This window comes from Equus asinus, chromosome 13 (genome assembly GCF_041296235.1).
Source record: "Equus asinus isolate D_3611 breed Donkey chromosome 13, EquAss-T2T_v2, whole genome shotgun sequence".
NCBI classification, from domain to species: domain Eukaryota; kingdom Metazoa; phylum Chordata; class Mammalia; order Perissodactyla; family Equidae; genus Equus; species Equus asinus.
The window spans coordinates 22552814-22579744 of NC_091802.1; the positions used below are offsets into that span (position 1 = coordinate 22552814).

At 47.6% G+C, this 26931-nt stretch overlaps 1 protein-coding gene across 2 annotated transcripts in view; it reads right to left on the bottom strand.

Moving 5' to 3' along the window:
• The window catches only part of ASIC2 (acid sensing ion channel subunit 2), a 994854-nt gene that overhangs the window by 48287 nt on the left and 919636 nt on the right, over nucleotides 1-26931 (bottom strand). For both annotated transcript variants that reach the window (XM_044744752.2, XM_014862043.3), the window contains exon 3: nucleotides 22053-22180. In XM_044744752.2, coding sequence (XP_044600687.1) covers nucleotides 22053-22180 — 128 coding nt within the window. The remainder of the gene's footprint in view (nucleotides 1-22052; nucleotides 22181-26931) is intronic.

Consider the following 26931-nt stretch of genomic DNA (forward strand, 5'->3'; position numbering starts at 1 on the left):
TCCTAAGGTTTCTCTGAGTGGAGGAACCAAACACCTTTCTGGAATAACCCTCCAGAGAGGAGAAGGAAGATCATTTTCAAGCAGGGGTTCAGTGGCGCTCTGTTGAGCTGAGTGGAATGGCCTCCATGTGTGGTCTTGCCTCCAGGGCTGGCTCAGGGTTGAAGGTTCTGGAGGGGATTGTGGCTGAGGTCCTCGGTGGTTAGGTTAGCCCAGCCATACAGATGTGGGGCATCTCAGCTCCAGGGGCACACGAGTCAGCACTGTCTTATCTGGCGTTGGAGGTGGGGGGTACAGGGCAGAGGCTGGACCTGCCCAGATTTAGAATGGAGAAGTCTGCCTCTCTTTACACAATCTGAGTTTCCCAGTAAAAGTTAAGCATATCTCGCTTTCATACATTGATATAAGCCTATTTCAAAGAAAAGTTAGCTTGCATATTAAAACCTTTTGAGAAACTATGCTGGGATGCCTTCTGTACAGCCATGAAGGTCCTCGTACAATGAATGATAATTAATAGGAAATTAAGTTTTGACCAGCAAATCATATACAGGATTGAAATTTTACAAAGGATTTCATATCCATGAGTTCACTTATCCTCATAATATGCCCTGGGAGGGAGGTAAGGCAGGCCTGTAAACCAAGGCCCAGAGAGGCCAGCACATGCCCAGCTATTCAGAGACAGACCTAAAGTTGGAACCCGGCCTCCTTTCTTGGAGCTCAGAGGTGTAACAGACTGGAAAAGACTGGGTGATTTGTTTGGTAAGAGTAGATTTCCACGTGTTATATTTTAGCAAGCACACCGGTTGTGCTTTTAGAGTGATTGAACATATCGCTCTTTCACTAATTCGCATGAAGTATTTACAGCTGTTCTTTTCTCTCCTGAGAAGAAAACATCTTTTTGCTTCTTGCAATCGCTTCTCTTCGATGTAGCTCAGTCCACGGTAAAGCTTTCCCGCTGGCAGACCCTGTTTTGTTCTTGTCTGTGGCCGTCAGCTGTTCGGCAACCATTTATCCTCCTTCGGTCCACTATTCTCTCTTTCCTTTTTTTACAGGAAAATTGTTGGGGCAATGCACTTGGCACTAAATTTTCAAGAGCCTCACAAATGCTCATTTCCCTTGACCCAGTAATCTCATCCTTCTAGAAACTAGCCTAAGGAAAGTATTAAAATTAGCCTCAGAAAATAATCTTAAAGCTCTGGGTACAAAGATGTTCAGCAGAGTATTACAACAGCAAACACAGGTAAAACAATTCAGGTGCTCAAGAACAGTGGGATGATAAGTAAATGATTATATGTCCTTTTGAGAGAAATACTTTGCAGCCATTATAATGATGGCTATGGAGTGTATATAAGAAAAGAAGAACATGCTTTCAGTGGAATGTTAGGTGAGAATACAGACCTGCTTATACTGTATCTTTACTGCTTTAAAAAAACGCAACGATAAACCAGACCCATGAAATCTATACGCAGAAAAAGAGATCTGAAAAAATATTCCAAAGTGTTAAGCTCCAGATGTCTTTGCTGCTTAAACTTTTATTCTTTCTATTTTTCTGTCCTCCCCGAGTTTACAGTGTTGCACGTGTATAACTTCTGAAATGGACAGATGACAAAGACTTTGCGTAGTGCTGTAGGTGATGAAGAGTGCAGACGCAGAGAAGGAAGTGGGCCTGAATTACAGCCTGGTCACCTACAGAGTGTGTAGGTAAGTCCTCCCAGTGTCAAATCCTCACAGGGAAAATGGGGACACATCACACTTAATGGGCAGGGTTGTGTGGGGGTTAATTTACTAAAATTAGTGGAACAAAATAGGGGCTCTGTATCTATTGAAAATGACTGAATGAATTATTATTAATCAAATGATACCTGGAAGGGGATGAGGGGGCAACTTCCACCCTCACCTTCCGCGTGTGACCGGATATTTATTCATTCCTCCATGTATGTTTATGAAGTGTCTACCATGTGCAAGAAATAGCGGTAAGGGAATGGTTTCTGTGTCATTAACATGAGCCTCATGTGACACAATGAGTTGAGGAGAGAGAACGTAAATTGGGGAAAAATTGGGCTGTGTGATTGAGAGAATAAAAAGTGGAGTAAAATGGGAAATAAATCTATTTATCAAATTTTTAAATTGTTTATTCCATTTAACCCTCACAAGAGCCCTTTGAAATTGGCATGCTTTTCATCCCACGTTGACAGACAAGGCTCTGGCGGGGATGGCGTGCGGATTCTCACTCTGCTTGCCGCTGGCGAGACCCTGGACCCCTAAGCAGCCTCAGACTTATTCAGCAGGTGTGCTGGGCTTGTGCTGGAGGGTGAAGGAGGTCCTCAGGGGCTACTTGAAGAGACCAGTCGTATAAACATGGAAGATTTTAGGCTGAAAACGGTACTGTCACACTGGGATCAGAAAAGGGGGAACTGGGCAGGGCCCTCCTTTTATATCAAATTCAACTTCCTCATTTTACAGATGGACACACTGAAGATTCAGAGAGGGAAAGTAACTTTCCTAAGGTCACACAGGATGTTAATCAGCTGTTAGTTCAGGAGGAAGTAAATCAGAACAGGCTTTCGGAGATGGTGAGCCGCCTGCTTCTCAAGAAACTATGACTTAGAGCGTTGAAGCACAATCATTCACTCAACAAACATTTGCTGGGTGCTTCCTGGGGGGCCATTCCTCTGTTGGGCATCAGGGATATAAAAATGAGGGATTTGGAAGGTGGCCCCAGTACAGTGGAGGGTCAGAGATGCAAACAGACTGGAGAGTACGAGGTGGTGAGTGCTCCCTGGCAACAGGTGGGAGCCTGGGGACTTGGGAAGGAAAGCTGGGTTGTGAAATGATGGATGAGTTACTGAGGGGACCTGGAGGAAGGTGGTAGGAGGTGAGAAGAGCATGGGCAAAAGCCAGGAAGCTTACGTGAGCAAGCACGGCTCTTCAGAGGACTGACAAGCCATTTGTGATGGATGGCTGAAATATAGAGTTTTGGGGAGTAAATGATGGGCCCAGCTCCTGGCTGCGCTAGGCCTGGACAAGGATTAGAAGATGGGAAACCTGCTGTCAAGGAAGGATTAGAACCCAGGAGTCAAGAGAACTTCTGTGTGTGAATAACTCCGACGCACAGCAGAAAGTGCCGAGAGCCACAGACAAAGCCGATTCAGAGAAAAGACCTCACTTCCCGCTGTGGCCATCTGAGAAGGGTTCCTGGAGGAGGCGGCATTTGAGGTGAGCTTGAAAAGAGGTGTTGGGTTTGTACATGAGGAGCTAGAGGAGGTGGACTTCTGAGAAATGGAAATAAAACAGCCAAAAGTTCAGAGTCAGGAAGCCGCAGGGCACAGTGAGGGGCTCTGTTTGGCAGAGCATCACATGAAGTATGAACCAAAATCACAGGAGGCCTTGAACTTTGGCATCATGAAACCATACTTTAGTTTTTAGATAACAGGGAGCCATGGAGGATGCCTGAGTGAGGGTGGGGCAGGCTCAGGGATGGCTGTGAAGTCTGACTCTCCGGAATGCCTCAGTTGTCTCAAACATGCCTGGCACTCCCATTAGGGTAGGGAGAGGCAGAAACATGGAAAAGTTTAAACAGAAGAGAAGGGAACACTCAGGGTTAATGGTTAGTGAGGTAGAGGATGGAGGTGGGCCAGGACAGGACCAGTTATACCTTCAAAGCCACTTCCAGCCCTGGTGGTTGGGAGTCACCTCCTTAATGCCTCATCTGATGAGGATGGCTGTTTCCGGGAACCAGGCGGCCGCTGCAGAACAGCCTGGGCCCAAAGCAAGGGGAGGATTAATGAGTTGTACTTGCAGCACGGGGTGCCAGGGAGACAGGACGCCTGTGCGAGACCCTGCTTCTGACCTGAGGGGAGGAGAGAGCAAAGACTCTTGACCGCTCAGACGACCCAGAGAGCACAGGACAGGGTCAAGCCTGGTAAGACAGATCCTCTGTGAGTGGCTGTGGCTTCTGGGTGACAAGACTGGAGAGAGAGGTGGGTGACCAAGAAGATACAGGCCTAGGGTGACCAACCATTCCAGTTTTAGCATGGAAAGTCTCATGTCCCAGGAGACCCTTCAGTCCCAGGCAAACCAGGGTGGTTGGTCACCCTAGAGGCCACAGAAAGTAAGGGATGGTGAATTTGAGCCATTGCGGCCCAGCCCCAAACCCTAAGTTGTTGAATTTAGTGGCATAAAGCTATTAATCATTTTCTTTTATTACCCTTTTCATATCTACAGAATCTGTACTGATGTCACCTCTCTCCTTCCTAATATTGACAACTTGTGTTTTTTCTCATCATCCTGGTTAGAGATTTATCAATTGTCTCAATCTTCTCAAAAAAGCATCTTTTGACTTCATTACTTTTCTCTCTTTTTATATTTCACTGATTTCTATTCTGATCTTAATTATTTCCTTTCTTGTGCTCACTTTTGATTTAATTGGCTCTTCTGTTTCTAGTTTCTTAACATGTAAGCTGAGGTCATTGATTCGAGACTTTTCTTCTTTTTCTAATATAGGGATTCATTTCTATAAATTTCCTTTTTAGTACTGCTCTAGTGGCATGCACAAATCCTTATAGGATAGAATTCCATTTTTATTCAGTTCAAAATACTTTCTAATTTCCCTTTTGGTTTCTTCTTTCACTCACGGATTAATTAGAGGTATGTTAGTTAATTTCTCAATCTTTGGGGATTTTTCATGTATCTTTCTGTTATTGATTTCTAATTTAATTCCATTACGATCAGAGAACATCCTTGCATGATTTGAATCCTTTTAACTTTATTGAAATTTGTTTTATGGCCCAGAGTATGGTCTATCTTGGCAAATGTTCTGTGTGTACTTGGAAAGAATGTGTATTGTGCCATCGTTGCAAAGAGCGCTGTACAAACGTCCATCAGGTCGACTTGGTCGGTAGTGTTCAAATCTTCTGCGGCCTTGCTGGTTTTCTGCCTGGCTGTCCCATCAATTATCGAGAGAGGGATTTTGAAATCCCCAACTATCACTGTGGATTTGTCTACTTTGCTGTTCTATCAGTTTTTGCTTTATGTATTTTTGAAGCTCTGCTATTAGATGCATCAAGGTTAGGACTGTTGTATCTTCTTGATGAATCGACCCTTTCATCATCATAAAATGACCTTCTCTATCCCTGGTGATATTATTTACTCTGAAATCTACTTTGTCTGATATTAGTATAGCCATTCCAATTTTCTTTTGACTGGTGCAAGCGTGTTGTGCATGTTTCCACCCTTTTCTTTTAACTATCTGCATCTTTATAATACATTTTTCTGGTCATCAGTATAGTGTTGGGATTTGCTTTTTTTACTCAGTCTGACAATCTACTTTTTAATCGTCATGCTTAAACCATTTTCATTTGATGTGATTATTGATGTGTTAGATTTTAGTCTATCATCTTGCTATGTGTTTTTTGTGTCCCATTTTTTGGGGGGAACATTTCTGTTCCTCTTTCTCGAATTTTATGCCTTTCATTAGGCTATTGAGTATATTTTGTAATTCCATTTACACCCTTTGTTGGATCATTAGCTATAACTTTTGTTTTGATATTTTAGTGGTTGCTGTAGGGTTTATAGTGTGCATCTTTAACTTATCTCTCTTTACCTTCAAGTGATATTATAATGCTTCATGTACAGTATAATAATCTTATAATAGTATTCTTCCATCTTTCCTCTCTTGGCTTATATGCTATTGCAGGCATTCATTTTGCTTATATATATGTCGCAGACTTCACCACATATTATTATTTAAGCAGTCAGTTATCTTTTAAATAAATTTAAATAATAGGAAAACATCTTATATATTTACTAATGTAGATACCATTTCGGGTGCTCCTCATTTCTTTGTGCAGGTCCATATTTCCATTTGGTGTCATTTTCCTCTTGCATAAAGACTTTGTTTAACATCTCTTGAAATACAGATCTGCTGGAGTTAAGGATCCACTGGATCCTCAGCTTCTATATGTCTGAAAAAGCCTATATTTTTGGAAGATATTTTCACTGGAAATATAATTCTAGATTGATGGTTTTCTTATTCTTTCAGCTGTCTTCTTATTTGCATTCTTTCTGATGAGAAATCTACTCTGATCCTTATCCCCCGGCCTTGGGCAGTTTTCTCACAAGCATACCCCGTCCTGGGCCTGAACCATGAGGGGACCCTCTACAGAGCTTTGGGTCCCCTCTGCAGTCCCCTTCTCCTCGATATTCCGTCCTGGGCACTCTAGCTGCCTTGGTCTTCCTGGACTCTGAGCTCTGTGTCCACAACTCAGGGAGTCCACGGGGCTCTGCCTGGGTCCCCCTCCATACATTGTGGCCTGGAAACTCTCTGAAGGATGTAGGCTGGGGTCGTCATAGGGCTCACCGTTTTTTGTTTCCCATCTCTCTTGGGATCACTCTTCTTTGTTGTCTAATATTCAGAACTCTTAAAAACTGTTGTTTCATATATATCTATATATTTTTTGGTTGTTTTAGGCGAGAGGGTACATCTTGGCTGAAAGCAGGAGTCAGAGCCTCTGCCTCCACCACCAGTCTGAGCCATCTTGACACCAGGCTCACTTTACTTTTCCCAAGTAAAGAGCAGGTTGGAATCAGGCGTGCCTGACTCTATCATGTGTCATTACCTCTCCATCTGGAAAAGAGTGATGTAACTCCTTCAAAACGGAAGTACTTGCATAGTTATTACCAAGTGTGATTCTCTCAAGAGCCAAGTGAAGAAATCGGCATTATTAGCCCATTTGACAGGTGGAGAGTCTGAGGCCCAAAGCGGTATAGTGACCTGCCCTTGGCTACCTAGACAGCGAATGGCAGAGTCAGGACCACACCCGGCGCCCCCGTCCTCCACTCAGGGCTGTACTTGCTGCTTCCTCTCTTCCTCGTAGCAAGGCAGCAGGCGGGGAGCTCAGCTTTCCTTCCTGATCTGTCATGGCACACACATTTCCCCACTGGGAAGAGGATGAATAATCCCATCCCCCACTAGAAGACACGCAGGAAAACAGTCCCACAAGCAGTGCCATCCTGGGCGGGCATGTGCTGCCGAGATGCACAGCACGTACGGGACAATCTTGAGTTTTTTGGCTGTTGCTATGGTGTGTGGACAAAACGAGAGCGTGTTTCCTTGGAAAATTTCATCAGTGACTCATCCTCATTTCTGCAAGGACCGATTGAAGAAATGGGTAAGCCTGGGGGAATGACCGTAATAATAGCAATGTTTGCCACCTTTCAGGAAGCGGGTTGTTATCATTAAGTGGCTTCTTAAGAGCTTGTGAAATACAGCAGAATCGATCACATTCGGAGAGAAGCTGGCATTAGAAAGAGACGGGGAGCTCTGAAATGACTTCTTTTTAATCGAGGCTTTCATTTCCTCCTGGTTACCAGGAAATCTGCCACACAGAGCTGTCAGAAGGCCCTGGCCCCTTCGGTGGCCTGTGGGTGTGGAAAGAGAATGGGCTTTGGAAGCTGGAAAGTCTCGGTTTGAATTGCATCTCACCACTACTGAGCCTTAGCTTCCCCGTTTGTAAGATGGGCACAGGGAAGTCCATCGTGCAAGGTGGTTGTGATGAGGCAGCTCGGATGAAGTAGCTGGCGCACGGTGCTCACTCATTACCACCATCACACCAGTGGCCCTGAGAGTCTAACAACAAAGAATGATGGCCTGGATGATGGTACTTTCACTCAATGAACTGTGATGGAACGCTACAACTGATGTTGCAGAGATTTCCTCAGCACAGGAGAAGATGCTGATGGGAAATGATGCTGAGGGACCAAAGGAGGAAACAACCTCACATCCAATGAACCACCTGGACTAGAGATGATGGTCAAAGCCTGCCCCACCCAGAGCCCGACTGAGAAGGCCACATGGGCTCCTGACAGGTGGAGGATGTGAGGAGGTAGAACCATGTGTCAATGTGGCAGCAGGGTCAGGGACCCCGCCAGCAGAGGGAGAGGACAGAGGATGCAAGGACATCACTCGTGGCCTCTGAAAGAAGAGAGAGAGGGGAGAGAGAGGGAAGGAGAGAGTGAGGATAACAGGGCAGGGAGAGAGAGGGGGAAGAGAGGGGAAGAGAGAGAGAAAGAGAGAGACAGACAGACAGACACACATATATATGGAGTAAGAAGAGAGAGCAGCTCCTTGCATCTGGGATCCAGGAACCACAAGGTGTGCTGTCTGTGTTCTCTAGGAGCCCCTCTGCAGCCTTCAGGAACCATGGCCCCTTGCTTGGGTTGGCCTCTGATGCCACCTGCTCCTTGCAACTCCAAGAGCCCTAACTAAGACAGAAACTGCCAATAGAGTGGACAGAGAGAAAACTGCAAGGAAAGATACCAAAGCACAACTATTCCTTCCTCAAAGTGGGAGTTCTATGGGTTATTTTCTTCTATTTTTGTATTTTCCCCCCAAATTTTCTACAATAAGCATATATTAAGATCTTCATGGGAAAAGAGAACAAAAGCACAGCCCACAGGACCTGCGGTGGCAGTGGCTGTTGGCTCTTTCTCAGGCCCACATTGGCCCTGCCTCTCTCTCTCTCCTTCTTGGGGGCGCTGTGCCTGTGCTGGATGCATGTCCACATGGACCACCTCCCCTTTGCCCAGGTCTTCTAGTAATATCCATTTCCTGAGCTGATCTTCCTTCCCCTGCACTTGGGGCTCCTCACAGCATCTGTCCAGGGGAGGCCTCATTCCATGTGTGAGTTCTGCCCTCTCTGAGTTCCTCCTGGCCTGCTCTCCTGGCTAGAGCAAAAGCAGAACACCCTAGGGCAACTGAAGACAGTATTTCTAAATGGTTAGAGCCCTAGGCTTTGGTGTAAGCTGATCCCAATTCCAAGCTGTACCACTTCCTAGCTGTGTGTCCTTGGGCAAGTTTCTTAACTTCTCTGTGCTCCAGTTTTATTTTCTGTAAAATGGTTTCCAATCATTTTTATCTTATTAGACTTGAGAGGCATACCTGTGATAATGCGTATGACATATTTAGAAAGGTTCTGGACTCAATAAATACCATTTATGATTCCTTGAAAGTCTTTTCCACAGAGTGATGTCTCCTACGCTGCTCTGGCCCCTCTAAGAGGTGGGGAGGCCCGGCTCATGCTCCTCCTAATTGAGGTTCTAAATGTGGCTAAACTCAGCTTCCTCTCTGCCATCTGCCATCACTAAGTGCCATTGTCCCCCATCATCCTTCACCCTTTGGGTCACAGAAGCAGCTGCCCCAGTGATGAGGGTGGGGCTTGACCTCAAGAGCAGCCTTGCCGCTCCAGGTGGAGCACCCCTCACCTGGGCTGGGTCTGCTCCTGCTGCTGGCTCCCTTCAGGCCTGTTCATGGAGCTCTGGGGGGCTCAGTTCAGTTCAACTCAGTTCAGTAGACATGGACTGAGCCCAGGGACAGGGGCTGGGGCATGCACAGGAGTAAGTCTCATCCCAGAGACAGACACATGACAAGTGACAGGGCTGGAAATGCGGGACCCGTTGTCTTTATAGTGGGGTAGGGAGCTGAGAGTAGGGACTGAAACTCAGAGTGGGGACCTCCCTGTGATGCAGCCCAGCAGTGAGGGCATTGAGGGGAGAAGAGGAGAGCACAATTTTAGGAGCTGTGGATGGTTCGGGATGGCAATCTCATCAATCCATCCCAGTCTAATTCAATCTCATCCAACCCGTTGGGCTAATTAAATCCATCCCACACGGATGGAGGATCGACATGGCGCGGGGATCTGTGCTCGTCAACCGTCTTCGGGAACTCTGTACTCTGACCCAAGACCTAGGCGGGGGGGCACTTTTTTCTTTTAAATTAACTTTAAAAACAGATAAAAATCTCTAGAAAAGTTGCTTTTCCTAAAAGGGAAACTTCAGAGCTGCAGGCCTTTCCCTATGGCCTCTGCGTGTGCTGGCAGCAGAAGCAGGGTCCAGGGGAGGCTGTCCCCGGCTGGAGAAAGCAGCCCCCCATCCCTGCCTTATGTGAGCCTGTCTGTCTGTTAGACGTCGGGTCCAAACCATAAAGCATATTCGTAAATAGCTGCATTATGCACGTCCTTAAAAACTCATGCACAATTAGTACATGAATATACAAATGCATTCTTGTTATAAATATTCCAGGGATCCAGAAAGAGTAAAAATCTTGCACACTCAATTCTGTGCCCTTCCTCCAAGCAGCTCTCTGTGTGGTATGCATCTCTCAGAATTTTTCTGTGTGCTACTATGCATACATGTGAATTTATAAATATAGGGTTTGGGTTAGCATGTGGGTATTTTTAATACAAATGGGGCCATATGGTACGTATTGTCCTGTAACATGCTTTTTTCACTTACCAATATGTCTTGGAAATTTTCCCCAAGGGACTCCCAGGTCTTTCTTACTTGGTTTAGCTGTGGCAGGTGGGTGGGGGGAATACATATGCATTTGCCCCCTTCATTTAATCACCGCATATTGATGAACACCTAAGCTGTTTATAAAGTTTTGCTCTCACAAACAGTGCTGCAGAAAAGATCTTTGTCCATGCTTCTTGGGATCCGTGTGTAAGTGTTTCTTTAGGGCAGATTCCAAGAAGTGAAATTGCTAGATTGAAGGGGATGTGTTTTTTTTTTTTTTGCTGAGGAAGATTTGCCCCGAGCTAACATCTGTTGCCAATCTTCCTCTTTTTTGCTTGAGGAATAGCCCTGTGCAAACATCTGTGCCAGTCTTCCTCTATGTGTATGTGGGTCACTGACACAGCATGGCTTGATGAGCAGTGTATGTCCATGCCCGGGATCCAAACCCATGAACCCAGGCAGCCGAAGTGGAGCACACCGAACTTAACCACTATACCACGGGGCTGGCCCCCGTGCTTTTTAGTTTTAATGGATCCTCCTAAGTCCCCACCCATCTCTCTAGCCCAAAGTCTCTGCTAGAGCCTTTACACTCCCCTCAGCAGCTGTCTCATCCGCCCTCTCCAGAGATGGGGGGCTTCTTGGCTGGGGTCTTGCTCCCCTTCTGCTTGCTCCTTTTCTAGTCCTCTTGGCTCTTCTACAGACCTTGGCCAAATGCCGTCTTCCTGTCCTGGCACCCATTGCATCAAAGGCCCCATTTTAAGGACTCTGAGTGCTATCTCAAAGCATAAAGCTGATACATTGAGGCATGATGGCTCTCATTTCAGAATGACTTTTTGTTCCACAATAGGCTCTGCTGCAGGGTTTGGAGCAATCCATTACCCAATATTGACTAAGCCTGCAATTCATTCATTCATTCATTGGTTTGCAGCATTAGGTTCTGTGCTGGCTGCCGTGGAGCCGTTCCCTTCAAAGGGCATGCTCTCATTGGATGGAGCAAGACATGCAAATAGCATGTGTTATTGGGTAAATTTATATTAATACCCAGCTGGCTGTTTTAAAGGCTCAAAAAAAGAGAGATCTCAGTAGGTGAGAGACCAGAGATGCTCTGGAGATAGAGCAGTCTAACAGATCAGCACTATGATTTACCAGCCCACAGCGAATGATTACTGGGGCTGTCCAGCCTGTTTGTCACAACATAAAGAAATGCAGCGACTTCTCTGTCCCTGGGCAACAGCTGTTTTCAAGCGTGAAGGAGGAGGGGAGAAAGAGCCAAGGGATGTCTTTTCCAGGTTCTCCTTGCCCCGCCCTGGCCAAGGGAGTGTGACGGTCAGCAGGACTGTGCATATTCATTCATTCATTCATTCTGCTTGATATTTCTAAAAGATTTGTTTATGATCATCTAACCTTCCTCATTGGCAAAAAAAAAAAAAAAAAAAAAGATGAAATGGCTTTCAGCTTGTGTATGGAAGTGTCCTCTACAGATTTTTTTTTTCCTCTTATGAAAAAAAAACATCAGAAACCAAGGCCACGCTGTTCAGAATTCAGATAGCGAGCTGCTCATGAATCAAAAGATAACGTAGTACTGGGCAGCAGGACCCAACCAAAGAATATTCTGATTTATTAACTTGTCTCCTGAGTAAGATAAAGTAGATGAGTCATTAGACATTGGGCCTCCTTTCCTCTGCCTGGGTCCGAGGAGGAAATAAGCCATTGAAAGATCAGCAACTGGCTTCTGGGGTCAGACCCAGGGCAGGGAGGGGCTGGGAGACGCTAGTTCTGCCCTGACGGAGGCTAGTGTGGGTGGGCACCCCAAGAAGTCTAGACTTTGGACCAGGCTTGGAGTTGCCATGACGGTTGGTACCGTTTCTGGCTTATCCCTTTTTCCCTGAACTCAGTAAAGGGACTTTTCTTCTTTTTAGTTCCTAGTGTTAAAGACTGTTTAATTCAGTCACATCGTATCTGAAGGCTAAGCAGAGCTTAAATGGACTGTAAATTATTGAAGTTAGCCCTCAGAGATCATTCTACAGCACTCCGTTCATCCACTCTTCCATCTAAGAATTATAAGACCTGGTATTTTCCCTTGAGAAGTTTATAGCATACTGGGGGCATATTACACAGACTCACAGAGCTCTTAATCTGTGACTGATCGTTTGTTTGTCTGCTTCTCTTGCTAGATCGCAAGCTCCATGAAGGACCAGGTTCTCTGCTGTATTCTCATCCTAACACAGAACCCGGCACATGGTAGATGTTCAATAAATGAATGAGTCAGCAGGAAATGATCAAGGAGCGGGGCAGGAGGGCTCAAGGCTTCGTGTGGATCAGAGGGGGACAGCCGGAGAGCAGTGGGATATGACCACTGGGAAGGGTGACAGCTGGACCAGGATGTGGAATTTGGACTTTATTCTTTGGGTTGGGAAAGACATTAATGGGTATCAAGCAAGTGGGCTGTTTCTTTCTCTTTCGTGTTTTCATTTACGCATTCATTCCATTCAATACGATTTATCAAGCATCTTCTATATGTAAGGCACCCTATAAAATGTTGAAGTCTAAAGAACAGAACTAAGATAGAATTGGATCCTCAGAGAGCTCACAGTCTGGTCAGGGAGAGAGATAAGTAAACAGATGATCAAAATGGGTAAGTTTTATGCTAGAGATTCACACAGTACACGCCAGGATGGTCTTCTGGAGGAGGTGACATTTCAGCTGAATCTCGAAGGACACATATGAATTAGGTGGGACACATACGAAAGAAAGGGTGGGAAGGGTGTTGCTGGCAGGGAGGGAGAGGGGAGAGCACGTGATGCTCGGGAATGACTGTACACAGTTTACACGGCTGGTGCTTTGTGTGGGAGGCTGGAGGAGTAGAGAGAGAGGCTGCTGGAAAGGTAGGCAGGGGCCAGAGCAGAAAGAGCCGTGAGGAGATTCCCTGACTTCATCCTGTGGGTAATGAGGGAGGGAGATGCTCAGATCTGTATTTTAGGGAGATCACGTTGATGCAGAGAACGGCTCATTCTGCCACAGAGAGGGGCAAGATGGGCAGCAGGGAGACCAGCCAGGCAGCCGTTGTTCTTATCCAGGTGAGGAAACATGAAGGACTGAATTAAAGTAGTGTCTGGGGTGGGGGATAATAACAGCTAGCATTTACTGAGCACTTACTGTATGCCGAGAACTGTTCGACATGCATGCATTCACTCGCTCAGTCCTCCGGCTACCCTCTGAGATAGGAACTGTCATCATTCCCATTTTACACATGAGGAGAATGAGGCACAAAGTCGCCACCTGGTGAATACATATTTGTACTCAGCTATTTACAGGGCTGGGGCATTCAGGGGCAGTGGTAATTTCGGGGTACAGGTGTGGGAACAGGGGAAGAGGATGAGCTCAGTTTCGACTGTTAATTTGAGATGCCACGTTTGGGGACATCTGGATCACTGGGTCTGCAGCTCAGGAAAGAGATCTGGGCTGGGGCTAGTGATCTGAAAGTCATGGTAAAGGGCGAGCTCATTCAAGGAGACTGTAGACCGAGAGAGGCCCAAACAGCATCCTGGAGCACCCATCATCTTAAGGTGAACAGAGAGGGAATTGCTAATGAGGAGGACTCCGGAGGAGTGGGCAGAGGGCTGAGACGAAAACCAGACCAGAGTGGAGAAGAGGTCTCAGGGAGGGCATGGTCAACAGTCCACATGCTGCTGAGACACCAGGTGGGACCGACTGAGGAGGGAAGGGTGTCTGTATGGACAAAGATCGGGTGTAGCCACAAAGACATCACGGGTGATCTTGAAGAAAAGCTTCAGTGGGGTGCTAGAGGTGGGCTGGGAAGTGGAAAAGGAGGTGAGGAAGTAGAGATAAGCAAGTCTAGAGAACAGTTTGGAGACTCTTTGTTAGGAAGGAAAGGAGAGGGAGAGGCTGCAAGGCAGAAGGGGAGGCAAGATAGAGTGATTTTACCTCCTTCTAAGGCCTGAGCGCATATATATACAAATTTGTTTTTTTTTTTGGTGAGGAAGATTGGCCCTGAGCTAACATCTGTGCCCATCTTCCTCTACTTTATGTGTGGGACGCCTGCCACAGCATGGCTTGCCAAGTGGTGTGTAGGTCCCCGCCCAGGATCTGAACCAACGAACCCTGGGCTGCCGAAGCAGAATGTGCGAACTTAACCACTAAATCACTGGGCCAGCCCCTTGAGCATATTTTGTGTGGACTCATTTTTGGATTCCCCCACCAGTGCTGAGCACCAATGGGTTCATCCTAGCCCATCAACCATTCTTCTCTTCCCTCCTCTACCCTCTGCCATCACTCCCACCTTGATAAAAACAAGCTCTCATGGTGTAGAAAAAATGGTGAAAACCTGACTATTGGTGAAACCGTGTGGGGATCTGAAGATATTTCTACTTCAGAGGCTGAGTGACAAGTGGTTAAGTAGATAAGCTAGGAGATGCTTAATTGGTTCTTATTTTCATCCTTTTATGGGAAATGACGTACCCTGTTGGTCATGGAGGGAACAGCCACATAGCAGGCTAGTCTGCCTTCCGGCACCTCCCTGGTGCTTTCTGGAGCATAACTGGATGCTGCCATATTTATGTGGCTCCAGCTTAGGCAGTTTGGAAGTTTCTGAAGGCGTGTGTAACAAGTTCCCTCCCCTGCCTTGAGAAAAACTACTGGGCAGGCCTCCATTTCTAATGGGGCCCATGAAGCAGACATTAAGGACCATGGATCTGGCTGTCGGATTGACAAATGAGTCTTCTCTTTTGAAAGGCACTTAGGAAGTTGTATTTAGAAGCTCGAGAGGAGCTGTCAAAAGCAGCCGTGGGGTACCCTACCCAACAGCTGGGCCTGTTTATTTGGGGTAGGGTGGGGATACTGTTTCTCATCGTGAGCCAAGGTGGGATTCCTTCCAAATGTGGGAAATGTGGCCAACCTATGCCAAAGGCAAAAGCTTAGGCTTCTGTAGGAGCCAACTGGGCCCACAGATCCTGCCAATGACCTAATTGGGGCCAACAGAACCCAGGCATTTGTGTTTGCCTTTATTTACAGCCAAAAACAGGCTGGTGGGCAGCTGCTCGAGGCAGGGTGTGGTGTGACAATGAGCATGTTCCTGGTACTTTGTATACAGCCCGGGTGAGGAAACAACACGGAGTCCAGATTGTGGAATGGAACCCTTGTCGTTCCCAGTGGTTCCAAACTGGTAGTGGAAGGGGTTCGTGGTGAGAATGGAATGCCTCTAGGCAGGGATTTCCATCTCTGGCTCCCCAAGGTGTTTCTGAGAACCTCAAATATAAACCCAGGACCTTGTTTTCCAGAGAATTTCCTAAGCAATGAGGCTGGTGGTCAACCAACCACCCAGGATCTCCAGGTTCATTCTCAGGCCTACCAAGACGTACTGGCAAGGTGGTTGAATAAATATTTGATGAATACTTGGATAAACATTTAGAAAACAAGAGTTGCCTCCAGGCTCTTTGAGGAGCGGGTAGGAGATGATAAAAGTCTTCTGATATCAAATCATGACTAGGGGTTCCAGCAGGATTAACAATCACCCCAAATTAGGGGCAAAGGGTCCGAGTGGTGATGTCAACTTTGAAGACAGTTTGTCTTGTGCCCTTCCCACTTGAACACACCAGCGTTGCACTTGCACAGAGATTCACTCACTCATTTAATTCTCCCCAAATTCCAGAGTTCTGTCCTGGCCCTCTCGTCTGTTCCATCCACTCACATGTACCCAGGTGGTTTCCAGATCTATAGCTCTAGCCTTGACCCCTTTCATGAGGTTTTGGTTTCATGGGAGTCTCTAAGTTTGCGGCCAGAAATGATACAGATATCATCATCTATCACAGGCTGGCTTAGCCTCAGGGAGGAAGAGGGAGCTCAGGGAAGATTTTAATAGGAGTTTTGGCAGGGGTGGGGGTGGGGAGGCAGGGAGAGCAGTAGGGTGTAGCATTGAGTGCTAGCTGAGCATAGAGTGCATTCATCCTTTCAACAATGGACATTTACTAAGCTCATATATAAGCAAGACACTGGGGATATAGAATCTGAAAGACACAATCCTGGCTCTCAGGGGGCTCCCGGTCTATCATGAGACAATGGCTGATGGGAGCTAAGGAAGGCAGTTCTTAAGAGGCAGGTGTAAGGACCGGTGATGCACAAGGGGAGGGAAGTCCTACAAGGAGAGGTCTGTATCTCTCAGGAGTGTGACAGAATTGCCAAACAACCCACTTCATTCTGTGGGTGCTGCAAGGCTGGGACCAGGTCTTGCTGATCTTCGTTTTCCCAGCACAGTAGAGGCTCAGTGAATATCTGCTGAAGGAATAAATGAACGTACAAAGTGTTGTACAGAGCACCTAGCTGCTCCTTGGGGAGTGGCGGGATGGGAGGGGGAAGGTCTTAGAAGAGACCATGATCTTTGAGCCGCATTTGGAAATAGGAATAGGCCTTTGGTAGACAAGACAAGGAAGGGATTCTGGGCAGAGGGAACAGTGGCTGCAAATGCACAGAGGCAGGCATCACAGAGCATGGAGTGGCAGATTGTCCTCCAACACTGAAATGTAGGGTACATGTTGGTCAATCACAGGCAGATGATGAGGCTGGAGAGGGGGCGGGGCCAGCTGAACAGGGCCTAAGAAGCCATTCTAAGGGGTTGGGTTTTGCAAATTACAAGAAGTCTGAGGATGTAAGGGTTTTATAGGTGGGGTAGCGACGTGACCACCAAGTGCGTGGCCTGAGGAAGGAGCACTACTGAGGAGCGGACCCAGACCCTTTCTTGTAAAGTTTCGGGTCTGCTATTTACCCCGGTTCATGCTTCTCTCTAGCAGGCACCCAGGTCCTGCCTCCCAGACCCAGGGAGGGAGGTTTATCTCAGACATCCTTGTCACAGTTTACCTTAACACCCTACGCCAGCTGGCATGATGGAGGGAGTCAGCAGCTGGCAGAGCAGGGAACGAGTGCAAAACTGATGTCGGCCCAACTTCCAGGGGACACCTGTGTGCTTGAGTGACACAGGGAGGACCCCCAACTGTCAATGCTGGAGCCTCTTTGAGGTCATCTAACTGAGCCCTCCCATTCTGCAGATGGGAAACCCGAGACCCAGGGACGGAAGCAGGCTGTCCAAAGTCCCACTGCACAGTCAGAGCTAGGGTCCAGGCCTCCGGGCTCCCGGGCTGCTTTTCTCTCCACACACAGATCTGGCTTCAGAGCTGAGCCCTGCTGCTCCCCTAGCTATGGCCCCTCAAGCAAGTTAACTAACCGTGCAGTTTCGTCATCAGAACTTGGAGATATCAAGACTTCCCCTGCGGGGTTGTTGTGGGGGATTAAATGAGATAACGTGTGTCAAGTGACCCTATAGGTAAATGCCTGGCAGGTAGTTAGTAGTAATTATCACCATTCTCCCCCTACGGGGCATTTCTCAGGTTGGCCAGGAAGGCAGGAACACACCTGGGCTTAATTGGGTTTAGAGCAAATGCTGATTAAAAACAGTAATCTTTGCTCTGCATTATAGACCAGTAGTGTGTTCTTTTGGGTACCAAATAAAATGAAAAAAATATTGATAGCCATGTGTGTGTAGTTTTGCATGAGTGGGATAATTTTTTTCTTTGAGGAAGACTGGCCCTGAGCTAACATCCGTGCCCATCTTCCTCTAGTTTACATGTGGGACGCCTGCCACAGCATGGCTTGATAAGTGGCGTGTAGGTCTGCCCCCAGATCCGAACCGGCGAAGCCTGGGCTGTGGAAGTGGAATCCACAAACTTAACCACCACACCACTGGGCCGGCGCCGTGGGTGGGATGATTTTGACCACGCAGAAGGCCTTTCCCATTCACAAAGGGACGCGTGGCAGGATTCCTTTACGTCACCAGTTCCTCTTGGGGCTCTCACTCAGGAGGCACTTCCCTAGCATGATTCACCCCAACTTTCCAGGAAAAGACCCCCTGCTCCCCATGGTCTTGTCACCCCTGGCCTTCTTGCAAGATTTTGAGCTGAAGCAGCAGATTCCTGGAATGGGAACGATGCAGCCATTATAGACTATAAGATGGGCCATGATTTTAGGTGCCCCCAAGAAAGAAAAAGCACTGCCAATTGTAGCTGTGAGGTGCCATTGCTTGGGAAAGGAATTTCGGTTTCAAAAACATTACCATGTGACAAAAATAGGAATCCTAGAATCAATGAAACGCAGTGTTTGAGGACCAGGGTCAGCTGGAAAGGTTAGTACTAATGGCAGAGGGAGAACATAGACATGGGGGCCCATCCCCAAATTATGCTTGCCTTAACACTATTTAATTATTATTTTTTCTTTGTGAAAGAAACCACTAATATGTAGGCTCTGTAACGAAAGACACTGGGCTCTGTTTTGTTCACCACTGTATCCCCACCACTTCTCTCATAGTAGGCATTCAACAGATATTTGCTGAATGGATAAATAAAACAAAGCCACATTCTAAAACACGTAGAAAACCCAGAAAAGAAAGTGAATCATTCATAATTCCCCCACTGTGGGTATTTTGGCTTATTTCCTTTGAGTCTTATTTCCTATGGATATGCTCTTTTATATACATGTAAACATAATGTATTATTAGATTTAGCTCTGGGATGTGTTTTTGTATTTCTCTATTAATATAAATGAAATGATGAAATGAGATGATGCGGAAATGCTTTTAAGATGGTAAAATGTTTAACCAAATATCTTATTATTAGTTATAATAATCATAGCAATACTGATATGAATGAGGCTGACTTTCTGAGAATATACTTCAAAGCAAACGACGAAGTTGCCCTCTGAAGCTGCGAATATGTTCTGCTCCTGCTCACCATGGGGAGTCCCTCTGCTTCCTAGTGGGAAGATAAAGAGATTTAAGGGCTCTTAGAAATCACCAGCTCCAACTTGCCATCCAGCCCAGAAATTTCCTCAGTGTCACTAAAGGAGGGAAAGCAGAGATGGGGGAGGAATGAGCACTTCTCTCCGGCCAACGACAAACAGCAATCTACAAAGAACTTCCTTCTTTCCACCCTTCGCTAGCAGTGAAATGAAGTTACACTGTGGGTTTCAAAGAACGCTGTTCATTCTGCAGACAAACAGCAATGTGGACGCCAGAGATGGCAACACAAGTCAGTCAGTCCTGATAGGTGTGGCAGCTACATTCAATAAGCCACAAAGTCAGATTTGGCTTGGACGGCTAGTCAAAAATTCACCTTTAGATATGAATGCAAACTGGTGCAGCTACTATGGAAAACAGTATGGAGGTTTCTCAAAAAATTAAAAATAGAAATACCATATGATCCTGGTATCCCACTACTGGGTATTTATCCAAAGAACATGAAATCAATAATTCAAAAAGATTTATGCTCCCCTATGTTCATTGCACCATTACTCACAATAGCCAAGACACAGGAGCAACCCAAGTCCCCATCAGTGGATGGGGATGAGTGGATAAAGAAGATATGGTACATATATACAATGGAATACTACTCAGCCATAAAAAAGACAAAATTGTGCCATTTGTGGCAACACGGATGGACCTTGAGGGTATTATGCCAAGTGAAATAAGTCAGACAGAGAAAGACAAATACCATACAATTTCACTCATGTTGAAGATAAAGAAACACACGGATAAGGAGAACAGATTGCTGGTTACCAGAGGGGAACGGGGGAGGAGTGAGGGCTAAAGGGGTAAAGGGGCACACGTGTATGGAGACGGATAAAAACTAGACTACTGGAGGAGAGCACAATGCAGTCTATGCAGAAGCTGAAATATAATAAGGTACACCTGAAATATACAGTCTTATAAGCCAATAAGACCTCAACAAAAGAATTAAAAACAAACAACAATTCACGTTTAGATAGTCAAGAATTCAGGTACAAGCTCATTAGTCTAACCCATGCCTGGATCTTTGAAGGGAGGAGGGGTTACTCGTACAAAACGCCGAAGGGAGGACTGAAGAGTTTCTCTCCTTGACCAAACTCCAGCCAGGCCCCTCTGAGCCTTCTTCTCAACCAGGCCTCAATAGTGGCCTATAAGCTTGAACAAACACGGTCGTAGTTTCTAACAGCTCAAAGCTGCACCCCTAGGATGACCCTGGCCCCTTAAAGTCCCTGCCTGAGAAAACTCAAGGCTGCCAAAAGAATTTACTATTTGTTCCTGCCAACACCTGAAGATAAGGTCTCCGCCTCCCCGTCTCTGTGGGAAGGTAGGAGCCTAACTTCGGGAAGCGCCAGTCAGCAAACTGTTTCACAGGGTTTCACAGGGACCAATCCCTTCTTCCCACCTGTAATTTTTCACTTCCTTGACTCTGCTCAAGCCCGCTTTGTTCCCTGCCCTTCATTTTTTCTTTGAAATGCCTACTCACCTCTGTACAAACAGCAGCTGAGTTCAGCTCAGGCTGAATCCTCCACCCAGTTGCAATGGTGTATTACTAATTAAAACCTGTCCTTGCCACTTTCACCAGCGTCCGGCTTTGTTCAGCTCTGACAGCACCCCAAGACTGGCTACGACACCTTGGCTAATAGCTCGGGCTCCAGCTCACCCAGACTGCCTCTCTCTTTGCACGCCTTCACCTGCTAGTCTGCGTTCTCACTCTTCCTGACTCGAATCCTCATCTCTGAACCTGGCTCCTTGTCATCTATTTTGTGCCCTCCTTCTTCGTCCTTAAAGATGAGGTCTTCTGGTTACACGGCTTGGGTCCCACCTTGCACACCTTTGCTTACTCCACTTCCACTCACCCTGTCTCCTCAGTCTCTGGGGCCCGTAGAGGCCGGGCCAACCTCCCAGCCTCCTCTGCCCTTGCCTCAAAGCTGCTACGTGCTGCCACCCGCTACGTGCTGCAGCGGAGGCTGATCTTGGCCGGTAGCCACTGCCGGGGCATTAAGCACAGGGCCCAGGTCCTGAGGCCTGCACCATCAATGCTTTCCCAGAGATTAAAAAATACAGCTCGCTTACAGATTTAAAACCAGTTTCTAATGCAGAATATTATTTTATAATGGCTAAACAGGTGTGATCAGTACTAGATGAAAGAGGACATTTGAGCCAAATTTTAAAAACAAGCTGAGCTCGTAAGTTCCACGTGTATCTCCCTGCTGACTCTTCCTCCACTGTTCTCCCTGATTCTTCCCTTCTCACCCCGAGAGCCGAGAGCTGGTGCCTCCTACCGCTCACTGACCTGACTCACGTCAGATGTGAGGCTGGGCCAGTCCTCACCCCATGGACATGCAGAGTTGACACAGCAGTCCTGGCTGGCTGGGAGAGTCCCTTCTCTGGTGCGAAATCAGAGAGAGGAGGCAGCAGCCGAGGCTAGAGGTCTCCCTCCACTTGAGCTCTATTACAAGACTGAAGTCCCCATTCCTCTTCCTTTCTGCAGGCCACTTTGCATTGTATTCACACAAGTGATGAAACGTCAAACCCTGGTTAGCAGTTTCCCTGAGCATCCACTGTCCCCTGACACCCAGCCTCCCCCTCTGAAAGAATTTCCCCCCCCGAAAGAATTTCCCCCCCAGAATGTTCTGGAAAAAACCCTCCAACCAATTCAACGAAAAATAAAATAAGCTGGGTTTCCCTCACACCCAATTTTAGGAACTAACAGGTGGTACAGGAGAATGGGGTTATGAAGGTTAGCAGACTCCTGTCTCCAGTTTCAGGGTGAGCCCCTTTCCTGAGCCCAGCCCTGCTCCAGCCTGTTAGGTGGATTCAGAGCCTTCCAGGAGTGGGAATGCCATTTCTCCTCCTTGTGCCTCTGCAGGTGACTGGGATAGGCCAAGGAGCACTGATCCGGGGAGCCCAGGGAACTTACCCTCTGCTCCTGTGTGGCCACGAAAGTCTGGAACCCTGGAGCCACCCCAAAGCCCAGCTCTTGGATGAAAGGTGGCTCAGACTGACTGTGGATCTGAACTTTCACTCCTGCTTCAAACGTCGTTTCCTCTGAAAGAACAAAGATGGACAGAGGCATGGGTCAGTGACAACAGGTGCTCACGGAATCCTGGGACTGAAAAGCTGGAAGGGACACTAGAAAGGCCAAGCGGAGGGCAGAATAATGGCCCCCAAACTGTCCACATCCTCATTCCTGGAAACGGTGACTATGTTACCTTAGGTGGCAAAAGGGACATTGCAGCTGTGATTAAGTTAGGGATCTCGAGATGGGGAGATTATCTTTGACTATGCAGTATAATCACAACGGTCCTTATAAGAGGGAAGCACGAGGGTCAGAGTCAGAGAGAGAACGGAAAAATGCTTTGCTTTTGGCTTTGAAGATGGAGGAAGGAGTCACAAGCCAAGGGATGTAAGTATTTTCCAGCAACTAGTAAAGACAAACGCAATGGATTTCCCCCTAGAGCCTCTAGAAGGAACACAGCCCCCCTAAAACCTAGATTTTACCCTAGTGAAACCGACTTTGGACTTCTGGCCTTCAGAACTGTACCATAGTGAAATTGCATTGTTTGAAGCCACTAGGTTTGTGGTGATCTGTTATAGTAGCAATCAGAAGCTAATTCAGATCAGTTAGGCCAATTTCCTGCTGCAGCCTCCAAAACTGTAGAATGGGATTAGAAAGTGAGTCCAGCACCTTTATTTTATTTACTAACTTCTCTGCTGGACCATGAGCTGAAGGCGAGGAGAACAGGAGGAGGAAAACAGGATGACACAGCAGTAGAAAGAAAAGCACAGGGCTTGCCTGTGTGCCAGGGTGCCCGCCCCTTGGATCTGCAGGAGATGGGCAATTAGGAGAGCAGCTTCTGCCTTTTTTCTTTGGCAGGAGAAAAGGCCCTTGGCAGTGGGAGGTGGCCGGGGTGGCAGAAGGTGGTGGGAAAGCAGAGCCTGGCTCCTCCTGTATGTTGGTGTTCAAAATTGCTGGAGAGTGCGCCTATGGGATATATCAGCCTTTGCTGGGGCTCCTTCTCTGTCTTACTCTTTCCAAATAGCCTGCAGAACGAGCTTTCCAAAATGCAAAGCTGTGTCACTCTCTCCTGTGCTTATGAGAAGCCCAGTCTCCTTAACCTGCTCCTGTTCCAGCCTTGTCCTGGGCAGCCCTCTGCTTCGTGGCACCACGCGGTCCAACCCTCCAGGGCTGCCCAGACTGGTTGTTACTGGTCCCTGCTCTGCATGGATGCACGTGCATCTCTGTATGCCTGGAACGTCTTTCTACCTTGTCCACCTCACCATCTCCCTACTCATCACTGAAGATTCAACCCCAGCCCCACCCAAAGCAACTCCTTCTCTTGCTCTGATGTATTCTTCACATATTCCTGATAAAGCCTCTGCCACACCATGTAATAAACCTTTATCTGACAGTCTCTTCCATCCAGCTGGAGCATCCTGAGGCCAAGTTCTGGACCTTCTCTCTGGATCTCAAATGTCCCTGCGAGGGCCAGGCACATAGCAGGTACCTAGGGAACCCCTGCTGAATGAACAAATGAGAGATTTGTGACTCATACCTCACTCACTTATGATTGGCAAGGCCAACCTAGAGTCTAAATCAAGGAGTGTCCTAAAAGCAGAAAATGGGGAGAAGATGGGTAAATGCAGAAGTGAAGGAAGATGGAGGTGGGGGGAGAAATGGAGGTCAGAGGTCAGAGAGGGAGGGATGTGTCAGCACTGGGGCCATAGCCTGGGAGAGTCTGGGGACACACACTGAAGCTGGCACAGAAGAGAAAGGCAAGGAAGGAAGGGTTGGGGCCAAGCATGGGAATGGGCAGGACCCACGGACAGCCTGGGACCAGTGACCAAGGGGAGGAAGGGGGTCCGGAGCTGGATGAGAATTCCCAGGTCGGGGGTACATGGAGAGAAAGGTTTAGTAGTAGACAGGGACCCGAGGGAAGGATAGGCAGGGCTTTCAAAGTCTAGATGAGCAGTCAGTGGCTGACACGGGGTTCAGGCAAAAGAGAGCCTTGGCCGAGAGCCCTTCCATCCTGTGTCTTCATGGAGCAGGCGAGAATCCCGGGCCATCCACGAACACATCCCCTTCCATCCAGCAGTCAACCATTCTGTGATCTCTCTACCCAGATCACTCCGTCCAAACGCCTGCCCACACGTCCCTCTGTGCCTGTGGTTTTGTGTACCTCTCTCCCATAGGTGGTGAATGCCTCAAGAGGAGAGTGCTCCCTACTCATCCCAGAGCCCACTGCCTGGCCTTGGGTCTGACGGGCAGAGGAGAAGGGAAGCAGTCAGCTTTTAGCGGCAGTGTTCCTAAGGCCTGCCCAAAAGAGGGGCTGAGGAGAGGCCGGGGAGCCGGAAGAGCAGGCTCTGATGGGGAGAGGCGTGAACGGGGAGCGATGTTGGGATTACGAGGATGTGTGTGTTGGAATGAACTGAAAGCATGTTCCATGAGCTGCGGGGCAGAACGGGAGAGATGCCAACACTTGTTTTCCAGAGCTAGCTGAAGCTGTGTGCCTGCTACATAGCTGAGCTTAAGAAACCTTGGAGCCAGTAAGACAGGCTCAAAGGAGGGGTCCTGTGGCTTACGGGGAGAAATGAAAAATGAAGCCTTTCTGTCAGAAATGCTGCGAGTAACGGGCAAAGCAGAGAGGCCAGGCGTGCGTGCATTAGGGAGAGCCGCCTGAGGCTGATCAGACTGGGTGGGATTCGGAAGGGGAGATTATTCCAGAAGCAGCAGGAATGGGGGCAGAGTAAAATCCTAAAGTAGCGTCATATCTCTACAAACATCCATGACTGAATGCAAAGAGCGAAAGAAGGTGCTGGATAATGTTTCTGTTCTCTTTGGAACCAGCACTGTCCAGTGGAACTTTCTGCCAAGATGGAACATTCTATAATCCGTACTATCATATGGTAGCCACTAGCCACATGAAGGGTGACTAATGCAACCGAGGAACTGAGATTTTAGTTAGTTAACTACTTAATCCCCCCAACCAGCTTCACTGAAGTATAATTGACAAATAAGACTGTAAGGTATTTAAAGCACACCACACGATGATTTGATGTATGTATACACCGTGGAAGGATTTCCCCCACCGAATTAATTAGCACATCCATCACGCCACATATTTATCTTTTTTTCCTTGCTTTATTTATTTTTAATTTAATTTAAATTTAATTCCTTACCTTCCATTTAAATAGGCACATGTGGTTAGTGACAACCTGGTGTCCAGCCAGGGCAGTGTAGCTGTAGAATGTCACCTGTGAGCAGTGCCCAGCCCTCTCAGAGCAGCGGGGAGGAGAGGACGCCACCACCGTGCTCTCCTAAGCAGGTACCCCTGTGGGTCTCTCGTCTGGAGGCGGTGGGTGACTGGGCGGGGTTCTGAGCAGCAGGACCGGGCGCCTTCATGGCCAGCCCACGACTGTGGCCCCATGTCCTCTGTGGCCCTGCTTTTCCCAAGGCACCACTTCCTTTCGCATCTCCAGGGAGAGTTTGTTTCTCTTCCTTCCTAGAAACGCTCTTGGCTTCCCTCCGGGCTTGTTCTCCAGTTTGACAGTGAACCACAGCCCCCTGCAGTGTCTGCCCCACATCCACTCTCAGTCTCCCACATTTCCTGACGCTGTCAGTGCAAATATGAAGACCTGATTAAGAGCTGGAGTTATCCAACACGGACCATTAGAGCCAAAGGCTCATACTAGGTACCTCAGAGGTTCTCAAACTAGAATGCACACTGAGCTCACCCCGGGAGCTTCGGGCGATGATTCTGTGGACCCGTGCCTAGAAATTCTGATCCGGTCATGCCAGGCTGGAGCCCAGGAATCTGCATTTCCGGGGATTCTGATATAGGTTATCTGAAGTCAACCACATTTGGGCAAGCAGACATCTAGTTCAGAAAGGGGAAGCAACTTGCCCGAGGTCACACAGCATGTCAGGAGTATAGCAGCGGGTAGAGCCAGGTCTCCTGACTTTCAATTCAGCAATCTTTCTACTCCACTAGGGGTGTGGTTTACTTTGTGTGAGCAGACACCCTGGTTCACAGGTCGAGAGTTCTGAGTCGGGGTTGGAGAAAGAGAATATCCCTTCATTGTCTTATCCCCAAAGCCCCTAGCACGGTACCTGGGACAGTGCTCAATGATTGTCAAATGATGTCAATGCGTGAAGAAGTGTCCTCTGCTGAGCCTGTTCCCTACCCTTGGACCAGCTATGAGTGTGCCCAGGGTCTGGTTGGACACCAGGAAACACCTGCACTGCATGCTGCCCAGCAACTAGCTTCCTCCACTCAGGAGGTCTCATCCACTGAAATGCAGGTGGGCTGCACACAAAGCAACAGCAACAGCAGCAACAGAAGAATAACAGTAACTGGGACCACCCATACCATTTTCGGGTCCCGGTGCAAAATGAAAACGTGGGGCCTCATTAAAAAACTATGAAGAATTTCAAGACAGCAGTAGCAGAGTATTAAAGCAAGAGTGTGGCCCTTCTGAGCACCGGGGTCTGTGTGACTGCACAGGTCGCACAGCTGGGAAGCCAGTCCTGCCAATCACCCAGATGGGTGCTGGACGGGATTGTTCACATCCTCATTGTCCTCTCACCACTGAATGATTCAACACTGCGCTGCTTCAAACAGCGCAGGCCCCTAGTGCAGTGAAGGATTTGTTTATACATCACGAACACCACACAGGATTCAAAGCCCCAGGGAGAGGGAGAGAGAGAGAGCACAGAGAGAGGGAAGTTCTTACACACGGTGTTAGGAGCCCTTGTTAATTGAGACCAAGCTGAAACCCAGACAGCTTAACAAGAAAGA